Source organism: Garra rufa, chromosome 15 (genome assembly GCF_049309525.1).
Source record: "Garra rufa chromosome 15, GarRuf1.0, whole genome shotgun sequence".
Taxonomy (NCBI): Eukaryota; Metazoa; Chordata; class Actinopteri; order Cypriniformes; family Cyprinidae; genus Garra; species Garra rufa.
The window spans coordinates 24,709,002-24,726,617 of NC_133375.1; the positions used below are offsets into that span (position 1 = coordinate 24,709,002).

The 17,616-nt window shown below is 37.9% G+C and overlaps 1 protein-coding gene across 1 annotated transcript; it reads right to left on the bottom strand.

Moving 5' to 3' along the window:
* Positions 1-3,740: 3,740 nt before the first annotated feature.
* gpr61 (G protein-coupled receptor 61) lies at positions 3,741-13,328 on the bottom strand. Its single transcript, XM_073819553.1, has 2 exons — positions 12,855-13,328; positions 3,741-5,974 (listed from the first exon to the last, which is right to left on the bottom strand). Exon 2 carries the CDS (start codon positions 5,711-5,713, stop codon positions 4,304-4,306), a length of 1,410 nt encoding a protein of 469 aa, XP_073675654.1. The 5' UTR covers positions 5,714-5,974; positions 12,855-13,328; the 3' UTR covers positions 3,741-4,303.
* Between the last annotated feature and the right edge of the window lie 4,288 nt (positions 13,329-17,616).

Genomic DNA, 17,616 nt, shown 5'->3' on the forward strand with positions numbered 1-17,616 from the left:
GACAACTGTCAAATCAGCAGTCTTCATGATTGTGTAGCCTACAGAACTAGACTGAGAGACCATTTAAAGGCTTTTGCAGGTGTTTTGAGTTAATTAGCTGATTAGAGTGTAGCACCAGTGTCTTCAATACTGAACCTTTTCACAGTATTCTAATTTTCTGAGATACTGAATTTGGGGTTTTCATTAGTTGTCAGTTATAATCATCAAAATTAAAAGAAATAAACACTTGAAATATATCAGTCTGTGTAGAAAGAATGTATACATTACACAAGTTTCACTTCTTGAATGGAATTAGTGAAATAAATCAACTTTTTGAAGATATTCTAATTACATGACCACTACTGTTTAAAAGTTTGGGGTCAGTAAATTTGTAATCGTTATTTTTGTTCTTGTTCTTGTTTTTGTTGAACTTTTATTCAGCAGGGGTGTGTTAAGTTGATAAAAAAGTGATAGTAAAAACGTACATTGTTGGAGAAGCTTTATATTTTTAAAAAACTTTTTATTAATCAAAGAATCCTGAAAAAAGTATCACAGGTTCTAAAAAAATATTTGGCAGCACAGCTGTTGCTAGCATAGATAATTCTAAAAATAAATCAGTATATTAGAATTGTTTCTGAAAGGATCATGTGAGACTTAAAGGAACACTCCACTTTTTTTGGAAATAGGCTCATTCTTCAACTCCCCCCAAGTTAATAAGTTGATTTTTACCGTTTTGAAATCCATTCAGCCGTTCTCCGGTTCTGGCGACATCACATTTAGCATAGCTTAGCATAAATCATTGAATCCTATTAGACCAATAGCATCGCGTTCAAAAATGACCAACGAGTTTCGATATTTGTCCTATTTAAAACTTGACTCTTCTGCAGTTATATCGTGTACTAAGACCAGCGGAAATGTAAAGCTGCGGTTTTCTAGGTCGATAAGATTAGGAACTACACTCCCATTCCGGCGTAATAGTCAAGGAAGTTTGCTGCCGTAATATGACCGAAGCAGGCGCAGTAATATCACACAGCACATGTGCAAATGTTTACTTCCGTCAACATATCCAACGTGCATGCAGCACAGGCAGCGTTCCTCGCCATGGAGACATTTTTGAGAGACGATTTAGAAGATATTTACTTTGGTGCAGATCCTGAACCGTATCAATTTGAACCAGAATTTTGAACCAGGTATTGCCATCGATGGCAAGGGTGGATCTACCTGATGAGGAAGTTGCATGTCGCAACATCCGAGGACTTGGATGCAATGCTGCATCCTGCAGTAGTAGACTTTTTTTTTCCGGTTTGATCAAATAAACTAGAAAAAACGTCACACGCCGAGTGGACCTAATGGCCAGCTGTCGCAAGAGTAAGTTATTCCTGCAACCACTACAATATATAATATAAAGATTTTAAATGCATACTGTCAGTTTGCATTTTCAGGCTTATATTCATGATGTACACTTTTACTCAAAACTGACTTTAAACACCACCGACTGTTCGCAATAACTTTCTTTTGCAATCATACATGGAATTTGGTCATAGCAAATACTAGGCCAACTGTTCACCCAAAACTACTCTTCAGGGGTTGCATTTCACAGGTAACGTTAACTTAGCAAACAATATCATGTTACACTTACAGCCATGGGCGATGCTCCTCGTTGTCCTGTCTGTAACGTTAGTTTGAAGATTGTTGGGATCGCCGTGTCCTTTAGACGCCGTGCTGTAGTATCGGTAAAACTATCCAAATAGTCATCTGGTTCAAAATCCTCGGAGCAAACACGCCATTTCTTGATCGTTGCTAACGGTGTTTTGAGATCCATGTTCAGAGCAGCCAGCCATTGATTCATTAGTCGGAATTGCTTTTTTTTTCGTGGGAATTCTATGAAACATGGTAGTAGAGTACGTCTTCGACTTACTATCACAGCCCCTTACAATGCACATAACCATAGCTAATCACACACAGGTATCCAGCCACTAACAATTTACCAGCTGCAACTCTGACAGCTGCAACAACCGGAATTACACAAACTTAGCACCGGTCACATTGGAAGTTACCTAGCTGGGATCTAATTTCAGGCGCTTTGTGATATTAATGCGCCTGCTTCGGTCATGTTACGACAGCAAACTTCCTTGACTATTACGCCGAAATGGGAGTGTAGTTCCTAATCTTATCGACCTAGAAAACCGCAGCTTTACATTTCCGCTGGTCTTAGTACACGATATAACTGCAGAAGAGTCAAGTTTTAAATAGGACAAATATCGAAACTCGTTGGTCATTTTTGAACGCGATGCTACTGGTCTAATAGGATTCAATGATTTATGCTAAGCTATGCTAAAAGTGATATCGCCAGAACAGGAGAACGGCTGAATGGATTTCAAAACGGTAAAAATCAACTTATTAACTCGGGGGCAGTTGGAGAATGAGCCTATTTCCAAAAAAAGTGGAGTGTTCCTTTAAGGCTACATGGGTGATGAAAATTCAGCTTTGCTTTAGAGGAATAAATTATATTTTAAACTATATTACAATAGAAACTATTATTTTAGATTGTAATAACATTCGCAATATTGCTGGGTTTTTTTCTATATTTTTGATCAAATAAAAGCTGCCTTGATGAGCAACTTGAAGAGACTTCTTTAAGAAACATTACAAGTCTTACTGATCCCAAACTTTTCACCGGCCGTGTACATTATAAGACATTTAATAATATGTTTCATAATATTAATAATATTTACTGTAGCAGCTTTTAAAGGAATAGTTCACTTCCAGAATAAAAAATACCTGACCATTTACACAGCCCCATGTCATCCGAGATGTCCAAGTCTTTATTTCTTCAGCTGCAAAGAAATTTTTTTGAGAACAACATTCCAGGATTTTTCTCCATATAGTGGACTTCTATGGTCGGCCAACAGTTTGAAGGTCCAAATTGCAGTTTCAGTGCAGCTTCAAAAGGGCTCTACACGATCCCAGCTGAAGAATAATGGTCTTGTATAGCAAAATGTTCTGCCATTTTCTTAAAACAAAAACAAAAAAAATGTATGTACTTTTTAACCACAAATGCTCGTCTTGCACCAGCCTGACTTCAAGCATCGCGCAATGATCCTGAAAAGGTCACGCGTGATGTAGGCAGAAGTACCAACCCAGTGTTTACAAAGTGAACATGGAAAGAAAGTCAAACGCCCTTTACAAAAAAAAAAAGGTAAAACAACGTTGTTGAACAATTTTGAAGTTGGAGGAGAAAATGAGCTTTTCGCCCTTACCCTACCAGAGTACACAGACGAAGAACTAACTGTTTGTGACCTTTCCAACATGATTGTGAGAAGTTGTGCATCGCAGAGCTAGTGCAAGACTAGCATTAGTGTTTAAAAAGTATATAAATATAAGTTTTTTAAGAAAATGACTGATCATTTAGCTAGATAAGACCTTTATTTCTCATTTGGGATTGTGTAGAGCTCTTTGAAGCTGCAGTGAAACTGCAATTTGGACCTTCAACCCGTTGGCTCCCCCTATATGGAAAAATATCCTGGAATGTTTTTCTCAAAAAACTTAATTTATTTGCTACTAAAGAAAGAAAGACATGAACATCTTGAAATCTTTATTCTGGAAGTGAACTTCTCCTTTAATGCAGCTTTGGTGAGCATAAAAGACTTTTTCAAAAACATTTTAATCAAAATCTTACCGTCAACAAACTTCTGAACATTAGTGGACAAAGAAAGGCTAAAAGCCCTTGTACACCACCACCACCACCACCACAGACTATATGTGTTTCAATGTTTTTAATTCATTTTTGAGGAAAAAAAACAAAAATTCAAAATATGACATTGCTGACGGCCGTGATTTTACGGCAACTAAAGAATTAGAATCTACCCACCACACAAACAACCTTGGTTCAATATTAGTGCATGCTCCAAATTTTGTTGTTACAATAATACTGAGTTATTAACCAATTTGATACTCATTTATTGTCGGAATTAACATTAGGAGCCTTAAAAATTTGTAACATCGACCACTTGCGGTTCACACCGCTTTTTGAATACAGATTCCACGTCACAATGTTGCTTCCATGTTACATTGTTCGGACAAATATCGCTGAATCTATGTAAATAAGTTTCTGTCTAGTGGTAATGTGCTGGAATGAGGTAATTTTATCAGTCCAACATCTCTCTTCAAATGAAAAACGATGCTTTGGGTATGACAGAAACCTACCAACCAAAAATTCAAAACAAGCTATGTACAAATTTCTCAGCAGAGTATAAAAAGATCCAATGGTAAAACGTAGCAACAATATCTGATACATTAAATATAGATTTCACATCTGAAAATATCAACCTTGCAGTTCCGATTTTGTCTTGATACAATTGTCTGATATATTAAGATCGTTTATGTGTTGGTGCTCTATGAACTCCGAGGTCTCCTCCATGATCTGGCCAGGAATGTGGAAGTCAACAGATGGCCTGCGGAGCTCGGTGGAGAGAGGATTGTCCTCCTCCTGTTGAGGGATGGAGATGCTTTGGGAATTCCTTGGCCGCATATTGCAACCAGTGCCCTGAAGAAACTGGAGAAAGTTCTCCTCGATAGAAGCCTCTCGACTGGGCAGCTGTTCTTCTTCGCCGGGACGCCCCCACTTGAAAACGAAGGCCAGGTTTCTGGCCAGCTCTTCCCTGATCTGCCGATTCAGACAGCCGTAGAAAAAAGGATTGGAGGTGAAGCAGAAGTATCCGATCCAGGTAAACACGTCTTCCAGTTGGGCCATGCGCGCGAGGGATTCGTGAGAGGCCGGCATGACGGCGCAGTACAGGTGGAAGGAGAAATAAGGCAGCCAGCACCCAAGGAACTGACCTCCTACGGCAACTAGGACCACCGCAGCCTTGCCCCCGCTGAAAGTCCTCTGAGGGGTGGTCCGAGCTCCGCTGAGGCTGGCCGCCATGCTAGAGCGGCTGCTCAGAGATTCAGAGCGTGGCCGAGGAGTTTCCATCCACGTGGGGACTGGCCCCTGCTGCATGGCGGCCACCCTGGCCACCTTAAACATGTTGCAATACACCACAAAGATGATAAGGACTGGACACAGGAAGTACATTAGGGTAAAAAGGACCATGAACACCAGCCGTTGGGGCCCTTCCTCCATCCAGTGGAGCGAGCAGCACTTTGGTTCAACGATTTTCCCCATAACCTTCCCCAGAGCCTGTCCTGGCTCCTCTCTATCGAGCGCCCAGCCGAGTAAAGGGAATGCAGACATGAGGATGGCTTTGATCCATATTCCAATCAAAACTGAAACTACCAACCCAACAGTCATTTTCACCTCGTAGCGCATGGGATGAACGACGTAGTAGTATCTCTCTACGTTGATGGCTGAGATAGTGAGGATAGCAGCACTGATCAGTCCCACGCTCAGACATAGGTAACCCTGACAAAGAGCCTTGTTGAAAAAGCCCTGACCCGACAGCATACCCAGAGGCATTAACACCAGGGCCGCGATGAGATCCACCAGGCAGAGATGGAAGACGAACACAAATTTACGTAGTCGCGGCGTCCTGGCGATGACTGTCATTACGGCTAAGTTGCCCACTACAGCCAGTATGTCCATGAGGAGCATGGTGCACAGGCCGAGCGTCTGGAGGAGGTGTCCATCTCTGGGCTCGCTCAGTCCTGAGGCGTTAGGCTGGGTTGTGTTCGGACGCCAAGGGGTGGCGTGGGTGATGTTCCACAGTGAGTTGTAGGCGGTTGTATGCTCCATGAGAGGATGGAATGAGGATTGTGGGCGGAGGTGATTCTCATGGGACTATCACCCATCCTCCCCTGCTGAAGAGTGGGATCCAGCAGTATCGTTCGATGGCGGAGTTCCGTTGGCGTTACGACATGCTGGTAGAGGTGGGACTCTGGAGTTAGGGCTGATTAGGGTCGCAATGTCCAGTTTCATCTTCAAATGTTCACCTCTGAAGTCCCTGGAGCTCCATTGAGCTTGAAGTCCAACAGCTCCAAATTAGACATGATGGAACTGTGAAAAGAAACAATAATATTAGCAAGCAACTTTTAAAGCGCCCATGAAATCAATATTAAAGTTTTTGGGTTTTTAGCATGAATATGTTTGCCTTATAAGGTTATCTATAAGTAACAAAATTTGCATTTACAAGATATACGCATTCAAGACTTACAGTCTCTAACTTCCGCCAATATGGAACAACGATTATGATGACATCACCCTGCACTTCAGCTTCTCATCAAACTTTCTGGCCAATCAAATGCTCTCTAGAATTCGAAGCATCCCGTCCCCTACACTATAAATATACGCTTGAAGCTGCAGCTTAAATCGGTCACTTGGTCACAGAATTAGTATTTTCTGTATGGTGAATGGCACGTAGTGCACTGTAGAGTGGATAGGGAACGATTCAGACAGTGTAAATATGCATTTAGTTGGAGCGAATGAAGTCGCTTTGTGTCACACGAACCGCCGCAGTGGTCCAAAGACACGATAGCACAGAGCGGATCATATGCGTGAGTCAGCAAAGACCAATAAACGTATCGGACCTGTTTGAATTCTACAGAGTGGTATGTTTTATAGCGATTCAATCATACATTGTCAAATGGGGCTTTCCCGAACTCAACAGCTCTAGCCCAAGCTGTGATATAAACAAACAGTATTGGCTATTTTAAAAAGGAGGCGGTTTATATTATAATAAACCTATTAAATTAAATTAAATAAAAACTCACGCTTGAAGATAAGTAAATAGTGCTGATTAATCAAATACAAAATAAAAGTTTGTGTTTACTTAAAATATGTGTTTTAAGTACTGTGTTTATTGTGCATATATAATACACCCATATATTTAAGGAAAAAAAAAATATATAGCATACACATGTATGTTTGCATATTTATATAAACACAATAAATATACACAGTACACACACATATTATGTAAAACAAACTTTTATTTTGGATGTGATTAAAAAAAAATAAGAAACTAGTTACAAGCAATAGGACAAAAATATAGTAGGACAAAATACAGTAGAACAAATAAATAAGAATTGCTACATACTAGAGCTGAAAAATGATTAGTCATGATGATTAATCGATTAAAAAAGAAAGTTTATGTTTGCATACTATGTGTGTACTGTGTATATTTATTATGTTTATATAAATACTCACACATATGTATATATATTTTTCAAAATATCTGTATTGTATGTAAACACTTGTATATAATTTATATTATATATAAATATAAATGTTTTACATATAAATCTAACATATTTTTTTTCTAAACAGATGTATGTGTGTGTATTTATATATTCACATAATAAATATACACAGTATAGACAAATAGTATGCAAACATTAACTTAAAATTAAAGTTAAAATATTAGACTGCTGTCACTCTAGGAGCTGCCTGGATCCAATATATTGTTACACGTTTTTTTTTTTTTTCTCAGCGGTTTGCTTTTACTTAAGACCTAAATTACTGTGTTTATGAGGATTCTTGCAAAGACGGCCATTTTGAAACACACAAGTGTGATTATTTAACCATTCAAGGCCTTTTAAAGCAGCAAAAATAACTTAATGTGCGCCTCTCTGGCGGCGCATGCATATCAAGGAATTAGTTCTCTTTCGCTGCTGATTGCATTTCAGCTGCTTAAAATTACTTGTTTATAAACCGGAATGCTTAAAAACGCATGCAAACATTAAGTTTTTATGACCACATAGTACAGCAACGTGATCAAGCGTGTAACTACAATAGAGACAGCGGTCCAAAATCTCTACCGGTTGACAAATTTCTACGGTTAATTGTGTCTACCAGGTATATCGCCCACTCCTACATTCATATGTAAGTAAAATGGATATTCTAACTTAAATATATGCCCAAATCAAATCAAAATCTGAATAGAATCAAAGGCTTATGAATCAGAATCAAATTCAGTAATGTAAAATTCAGTAAAATCTTTATCAATACCCAGCCCTAAATTCACACAAACATACAGTATGTGAATGAAAGACACCTTTCAAAGTCCTTTACACTGTTGGCAATCATGTGCTCTGTGTTTATGATCATAACCTCACCTTGCACACTACCTCACATGCACCATTTCTTAAATTTACAATGTAATATTTTACTGTAAAAACACTGGACTAGCTTTGTTTCTCCACAGCAACAATCTATCCTGTTTTTCCTCTGAGGGCACAAACTCTCCCTTGTGACACAATGTGGTCAGTGTTGTGACAAGAGCTCAAAAGCATCTCTAATTTAGCTATAAACTGTTGTTTTAGGACATCTCTGTAAGCATAGAGACTCTGTTTTCTTCCCTCGGCTTGAGACCACAATGATCTCATGGTTCACTATTGTAGTAGCGAAGAGAAGGGGCTGTTCTGTACCTGGAAGGTATCACAACTGTGGTTTGGCTAGACAAAAAGCGGTTAGAGCTGCAGTGGCATGATTATCCACATGACTATGATCAGCTTGATAGTGATGATAATAGTGATGAACTTTTAGGCCATCATCTTCATCATAAGGGTTGGATGCTTTAAAGGTTTTTTAAGTTAGTATTAAATAAACAAATACTCAGAATAGTCGCTATTTAGAGTTAAAGGGACAATTGATCCAAAATTAAAATGCTGCCGTCATTTACTCACCGTTTATTAATACTTCTGTGCAACACAGAAAAATATTTTGAAGAATATTTCATCTGTTTTTGTCCATTGGCTTTTATTGTTTGGACCCAAAAATAAAAATAAAATACAGAGACATTTTTAAAAATGTCTTCTTTTGTGTTCCACTAAAAAAGTCATACAGGTTTTGAACAACATCAGTAAATAACAACAGAATTACCAAATGTCATCTACAGGCCAAGTACTAAAACATACCTCAACAAGAGGCATAAAAGAATTAAAAAACATTTTGATCTAAGATGAAGAGGCTCAGTGACACAATAGTGTTTGATGGGCTCAATAACTTTCTAGATAACCTCCTGGAATTTAACCTGTGATGTTTACTTAAATCCTGGCCCATTATGGTATCATAATGGTTCTGGCCTAGTTAAGTTGTTCTAGCTAGGCAATCCAGCATTGTTAAAAGTGAAACAGGAAGTTATTACCTTAAAGGTAAGGTGTGTAATTTGTGGTTAAAATACTTCCTCTTTCACAAAATAGACTACACTGACATGCACAATTATAATTGAGCTACAGCAAGTATACGACAGTGTATATGACAGAAAGCTAATCACTTTTTTGAAGGATTAACACACATGAAGTATCCTCTCTGTCTTTGTTAGAGGATGCTTCCAAATTAAAAGAGATTTACCCAGATATGAATAGTATGTTATCACTTACTCACCCTCATGTTATTTCTAACCTGTAGGACTTTTTGTTCTGTGGAACATAAAAGATGATGAGAAATGTGTCAGTTTTTTTTTTCATACAATAGAAGTAAACAAAAACTGGTTACCAACAATCTTCAGAATATCTTCTATGTTCAACAAAACAAAGAAAGTTAAAGAAAATTCGAGGTTTGAAATTACATGAATGTGAGTAAGTGATGGCAGAATTTTCATTTTTAGGTGAACTCTCTCATTAATGTAGTCATACACTACTATTCAGACATTTGGGGTTGGTACAATTTTTTTTATGTTTATGAAAGTCTTTATGAAAGGGTGCATATATTTGATTAAGATACAGTAAAGAAATAAATATGGGTCATTGGCGTAGAAGGATTTTGACAGGCCAATTTTAAATGACAAAAAATAATAATATCTGTGGTAATTGTTCAAACATTAAGAATGTCGTGTACACATAAATTCATATTAAAATGTAAAAAAAAAGTCATGTGGTGCAACCGTAATTTATATTAATTTTTATATTATTTTTGTAAATAATAATGTTCTATTCACTTACTGTAACTATTCACTTAAGCATACTGTAGCAGTGATTCATTTTTCAACCTCAGTTCAACCTCAATTAGATTTTTTTTCATTTAATACAGTTATTGTTATTATTTATCGCACCACATGATAAGCAGTCGCTCCAAATGACACAAAGACCTTATATCATTAAAAATCTATTTAAAGACGTGTGTGAAATGTGCAGCACATGGCATTAACTGCAGGCATTTCTTTAGCCCCAGTTATTTCTGAATTCTGCCCAATCTTGGCTGCTCAATTGACCCTTCTCTGTGTGTTTGATTAACAGGCGATTTGTCATTTTTGTCTGACAAACAAACCAGACAGGAGAGTAAATTAACTTCAGTAGACTTGTAAGCACTCAAAAGCACAAAAACTGCCAATCTGGGACATATATCTAAAATAAAAAACACTCTGCAGTGGTCGCATCACATGACATTTGTTCACACCACATGATATTTTATCAGTCAAAATTTACCAGCACAGAACTGGCCACCTAAACAAAACAAGATAACTTCATACAAAAGGTCACTATGAAATTTATAATAAAAATAAATACTTGTAAAAATAACTTAATATTCTCTTTTTTTAGGTTATACCACATGATATCCAAATGTGGTAACTACATACCAACTTTTAAAAAGTTTTTTTTTTCCAAATTTTAAAAAGAGTTATAAACCTGCTTGATGCTTCTGTAGGTCCTTGGCAAATTGGTATATTGTCCTATATTTTAATTTCAACATAAAAGTCACAAAACGGTAGTTTTTTGATAGTCGCACCACATGACATTTCATAAAATGGATCGTCGGACAAAATTTGTTTGTACATTATGATGGAAATATAGAAATTGCTTTGCAATTTTATACAGATTACAAAACACTTTGGAAATCATGCCAAACAGTGCAAAAAATAATCTGAATAAATTTACGGTAATTTCAAAGATGTTTCCAAAACAGAAGTTCTGGCTGGACAGTTGCACCACATGATATTTTGACACTTTGAATAACAGAAAAATTACGAACAACAAATGTTTTTTTGAAAAGTTAAAGTGAGTACATACATGGGAGACATACATACGTCTTATAAATGGCATCTTTTTTATGCATTTAAACCAATTTTTAACTGAAAAAATGCAATCAGAACCTGAAAAAATGTAGGCGTCACGTCATTGACCCATATATAAATATATAAAATATACAGCAATATTGTGAAATATTATTAAAATTAAAAAAAAAGATTTCAATTTTGATACATTTTAAAATGTAATTTATTTCTGTGATTGCAAAGCTGAATTTTCTTCAGTGTCACTTCAGAAAGCATTCCAATATGCTGATTTGGTGCTGAAAAAACATTTATTATTATTTTAAAGTTTGAGAACCGTTGTGTGGCTTAATATTCTTGTGGAAGCTGTGTTACTAGAAGTTTAAAAGAACAGCATTTGCTTGAAATAGAAATATTTTGTATCATGATAAATGATTTTATGGATAAATTATGTCTTCTTTAAAAATATATATATATTACTAACCCAAACTCTGAATGGTAGTGAACATTCTATACAAAGCCAAACTACAATAACACTTATCTAGGCCTGTTAGACAAACTTAACAAAAAACAGACCCATTTCATTTGAACAAAAGTATTTACACAAAATCTTAAAAAGTAAAAAAAACCTTTTAAAGTGAATATAAACAAATTGTTTGTTTAAGAATCTTGACCAGCTGTACACATGCAGCCAGATTGGCTCAACCAATGGCGTGTTTAGAGCAGTCATTCCGTTTGCTATTTCATTAATAGTTGTGGTGCACACTTCTTTCTACATATGTGCTTTAAAATGTTACTTTCATTGGTACAGCTTAATGTATTCCAGTCGAGTCATATTAAATATGATAATTGAATCATTAAAGCACATATTTAAGATTTCACCAGCTAAAGTACATTTTACAAGCTACATCTGACAAGGTTTGCTTTTGGTTTACAGTGACTACAGCTCCATAATAAGCACTATGGAGAAATACTCATATGTTATGTCAAGATCTGTGATCCAGAAACCTACATATCCACAACCCATGTCATACTGTAAATAATCATGAAAAAACATTTCCATCCAAGTTTGCAATCATCAGCCAGAAAGGATTCTAATGCACATGGACAAGATAAAACACATAAACAATTTTGTATTTGTTGTTTCATAGTGGGTTCATTTGTGCATTTGGTTGTGGGAGAATTTAGGACTTTATAAACAACCTGTGCTTAAACGATTCAGATTAGCGCTCATCCTCCATGCATCTGCAGGGCCGAGATGAAGCCCGCAAATGCATTTTCAAGCGGTCGACTTTCTGTGAACCCTCCTGCACTTTGTGAGACAAGAATCTGCGAGCAACTAACAATCTCAGGGGCTGCCAACTGAGAAACATATGACCCTGTAATATGCACATGACTCAGTATTTACTGCGATGAAAACTAGCTCTGTTGTTCAAAAACCTTGTGTTTTCCCCCTCCCTTCTTCTTCTTCTCCTTTCCTCCCTCAGGGTGACCAGTGCTGGCACTTTACAACTAATAGCCCACACTTATAAACATGATGTCTGCTGTCATCACCTAAATAATCCACTATCACCCCAACAAGCCCCGAGTTCACTGTCTGCTTCCAAACAGTTCCCATAATCCCCCAAGGTGAGCTGATTCAGTGCTACATTACACATATGTCATGTATGTCAACACCTTCATTCAAGGCCACCGCTGGTTTAGATTCCTAAGAAAAGATACAAACAGCTATTCCTCCATGTCACTGCCTGGTGATGGAGCCTGCAAAGCAAGACCTGAGAATCGTCTAACTGCAAGAGGGAGATCTTGAAAACCGTTTCCAACTCGTCCGTCTGGAAATACTACAACATATGCATGTCATCCAGGATGCACAAGTTTAAACAGGCGTCGTTGTGAGGTATGGAGTTAAAGGAAACGTAGCTCCATGAGATGTAGATGAGGAGAACGTACCTGTAGTGGAGAGGTCCAGCAGCGAGGATCTCCTCTTCAGCTTCCAGGGTTAGTGTCGCGCGACAGTGAGAGAGGGATAAAAAGAGGGGGAGAGAGAGAGCGAGAAAGCTAGAGAGAGAGGTACCCAATACCCCTCCTCACCTGGCCCTTTCATCTCTCCGCCCCTCACCCTTTCACCCGCCCACACGCATGTATACACACACACACACACACACACACACACACACACACATTCACACTCACACAAACACAGAGAGAAAGAGAGAGAGAAAGAGAGAGAGATATCGCCCCCTCCCCCGTCAGCGATGCTTGAGGCAGGCGGCTGGTCCAGGTGGTCAGGCTGATGTTCACGCTGCCGAGAAGACGGAGAGATAACAAAAAGCGCCCTCTTTTAGGCGGCGCCGTACGAAACCTGCTCTCGCCCCTTTTCTGACACACACACATCCACACAAACACACATAAACATGTGCTCTCCCTCACACGCGCACAGGGCAACTGCAGAGCAGAATAGAGAGGAGACAGGGATGCAGGCAGGCAGGCAGGCGGCCCGCCTCGCTTCACCAGGTCCTAGTGCCCTCCCGTTCCCGGCGCGTCCGTCCACAGGCTCTCAGGCGCATACGCTCGCACACATGGGCTGCGGTACGGGGTCACATCGGGTTCTTGGGATCCATGGGGGGGTGCTGCAAAGAAAAACAGTCGCTTTCCCCCCTCATTCAATCTCTTACTTGGGCTTGGGTTGATCTCTATGGCCAATCCGTTAAAAGCCCTCTCATGAGACCCTGATTACTGTTTGTTTGTGGTTGCAAAGTCTGCCAAGGCGCAAAGGGACTGCGAGAAAAGATCAGTGGTTGTGTCGTTTCGTTGATGCCAAGAACACAGAAAATGATTTTAGAACTAAGGTTTTGGAGGACATCAAGTGTCAAATGTAAAACACATTTGTTTAAATTATTAAGCAAATTTAACACAGTGTTTTCTGTCAAAAAGATATTTCTTCAAAAGAATATTTCTTGCATTAAGAAATAAAAAAAATGAAAACAAATGCTAAAATAAAAAAAGTACTTTGATTAGTGACGAAATCATTTTAAAAAATATTTTAAAATATTTTCCACAAATATGCAGACTACAGTTTATTGTCTGCAATTACATTTCTTAGGGTGTTCTGACATTTTAATTGTTGTCTTCAAATTTCACTAGCTGGAATTCCCTCATGTCAAATTAATTTGCAGTTCAAGAGCAGGTCACATGGGATTTCGAAAAATATATTTTTTGCAGTTTGTAATGTAGCTATCCTTCAATTTGATACCCTCTACAAGTTAATCAAAAAAGTGCATGATAAATAAATATATTGTCTAGCAAAAGAAAGACTCGACTCTGAGCCGCTTAACAAGTCATAATATTTTCGAATCTTTACTGATATATGTCACTAGATAACACATTAGCATAATCCCCACCTGCCCGCAAAATACGAACACTCTGACATTGCCCACAAACACTTCCGCTAGTTAGTGTGTTTACATCATGTCGAGAAGACAATGTGTTCTGCACTGCGAAAGCAAGTTTGTTTTGTTTTCATTGCCGATAACATGAACAATCAGTAGTTAAAATGTATTTTTTCCATGATACCACAGCAATACAATTCAAACATTGTTGTGTGCTCGTCATTTTACAGAAGACTGCTTCTGTAATCTTGGTGAGATCAACGCCGGATTCTCTAATCGCTTGTCCATATAAGATAAGTCCGTACATTCTTTATTTGGGCCAACAAGCGTCTCCGAACCACAACCTCTAAGTACAATTAATACGTTATGTGTAAATTTTCAATTGAGTGCTCAAAAAAAAAACTTTAGCTGTGGGCACGATTCGCTTGCATGATATACAGAAAGACCAATCACAACAGACTTGGCCAGCTGACCAATCACAGCAGAGTAGGCTTATGGAAGGAAGGGGATTACAGACCTAAGTCAGAACTGCTTCAAACTGCTTGGCACAAATTTTTCGAAATCATTGCAAAATGATTCTAATATTAAATATATATTCTGTGAAAATTACAAAGTTTTCTGACCTTAGATACATTTAAACCTTTTGTAGGGGACTCCAACGCTGTATTAGGACACTAAAATACCATATGATCTGCTCTTCAATGTGCAGCAGGTAAAACAAACATTGCAGCTATTTCGGTCTGAACGCTGCATTTCTGTAAGGGATTTCATATACCTTTTTCTGCACTAAAATCAATACTGTACAGCTTTGCGTCTTTTTAGGATGCACAGGAGTCATCTAGGAAACGAGATACTGTATAAAAATGATGAGCACTATCAGTAAAACAGCTATGAGCATATAAGTGTAAGCAACCACTCAACTGGCACTGACACCACTGGATACAAAGCTTTTGTTGCATATGAAGCAGTCTTACAAAAAGAATGACTCATTTATTTATTTCAGCAAACCAGACAAACTACAGAACTAAATAAACAAATTCCTGATGCCTCGTTTTCCGCTTATTTATTAGCTTCAGAAAAACAATGCCTAATTGCTAACATATGCTCAATGGTTAAAAATCACAAGTATGCACTGAAATGGAACTCACAATGAAGTTTTGGATAGATAACACACAAAAAGTGATAGTTCACTCAAAAAAGACAATTCTGTCATTAATTATTCACCCTGATGTCATTCTAAAATTGTAAGACCTTCGTTCATCTTCGGAACACAAATTAAGCTTATTGACCCTGCATATACAGCAACAACACTGACATGTTCAAAGCCCAAAAAGGTAGTAAGGACATCGTTAAAAAAGTTCATGTGACATCAATGGTTCAACCGTAATTTTACAAAGCTACGAGAATACTTTTTGTGCACAAAGAAAACAAAAATAGAACGAAAAAAGAATGTGTGTCGAAGACTGACATAGAAGAGAAGACACTGTTAAATGAAATCATTATTTTAGGGGTTCTTTTTGTGCACAAAAAGTATTCTTGTAGGTCCATAAAATGACGGTTGAACCACTGATGTCACATGGACCATTTTAATTGATGTCCCTACTACCTTTATGGGCCTTGAATGTGGTAGTTGCTTTGCTGTCTATGCAGCGTCAGAAAGCTCTTGGATGTCATTGAAAAATATCTTCATTTGTGTTGCGAAGATGATTGAAGGTCTCACGGGTTTGAAATAAAATGAGGGTGAGTAATTAATGACAGAATTTCTGGGTGAACTAACCCTTTAAGTTGTGGTCATCGTGACATTTTTGGCAAAATTCCACAGACAAAAAAAGGTCTACTATTTATTGTCAGATATGTGATGTATGAAGCACAGCTCACAAGGAACTCACTTTCAAATCAAGCAACTATCTATTGATCAATGCAGTGAACCAACGTTTTTTTTTATATTATCCTAATAAAATTAACCTTATTAAAAACGACAATTTGTTCTACAACAAAAATTGTCATAAACACACATAAACTGACATCTTTAGTTGGAAAATCTGTATGTAGCAACGTATGTTTTATAAAAACACATGGGCTCATTTTCATGTTTGAGGTATGACTGAGTCATTTATGAGTAAATGTCTCTTCAATTAATGTTTACAGTCCTTACTTTACTCATCAGTCAAAAACTGCTAATCTAAAAGCCCATTAGAAATTCCCAAGGGAACCCAAGGCTAATTCTCTTCAGGGTTGTAAGACTACAAACTGAACCGCTCTATAGGACTGAACATTCTCTTTCTGTGAGAGTAAAACTCACCCAGATAAGAAATCATAATAAAACTCTTATGAATAATTAATAAAACGATGAACAGGACTGCAGGACTTGCAATAAGACAATTTTATACTAGTCTCACTGATTTTATAGTGTAAGAAACCACACATTTTTACAACGCAAGTGTGAAGTTTTTAAAGAAGAAAACAAACATTTATGAAGACGGTATAATTTTTAATTTTAGCTTAGCTCAGAGAATGAATTATTTTAGCTCCACTGCCTATGTAAACAATGCATATTGAGAGACCAGCCCTGAGACACTGGGGGGTTGCAAGGCAACGCATTCAGACACATGAGACCCCTCTCATTTGAGATTTTGCAACTTTTTGCTCATGAGAAAACACAGCCACAGGGGCACCGAGATGTTGTTGGATAATCAAGATTTGCGATTGAAAGAAGAGACTAGATCACAGCGGTGCACGGCTTGATCTGCTTCTCGGTTCACTGACACGAGTCTTCCTCTCTTTGTTTGCGGACAACAAATACAGCGGCTTACATGGGATCACGGCATCAATTAATCAATAGATCAATAGCGAGACGCATGGAAAGACGGTCGGTGGGCTGACTGTCATTGAAAGGATTAATGGAATGGGAAAAGATAACAATAGGAGCGAAACAAGAACACTTGTGTGTGAGTGAGGAGGCAGAGAAAGACAGCAGGCTGAAGGTGTTGAAAAAGACAGAAATAGCATATACTTGCTCAACCCGGCAGCACCAATCACGGGAGAGGCAAAATACAATGGTCTCCATGACAACTCAGGAGACCATAGACTCCAGGCTGCCTCTGAGCAATAACAGTCCAACCATCTCCCTGTGCGACAGCCAGTTATAACCGACTGTATTTTTAGCAAGACGCTCCAAAAATAAACACATACACACCCTGTCACAGAGGTATGACTCATCCTTAATATCTTTATTACCACCAATTATTTGAGGCTAACGGTGATATTGCTGCAATTACAAATTTCTTCAAATGAAAAAGCACTCAATAATCATTTGCCTTTTT

Excerpts from the sequence above, each read along its gene's own strand:
- gpr61 (XM_073819553.1), bottom strand. The coding sequence starts at position 5,713 with ATGGAGCATACAACCGCCTACAACTCACTGTGGAACATCACCCACGCC.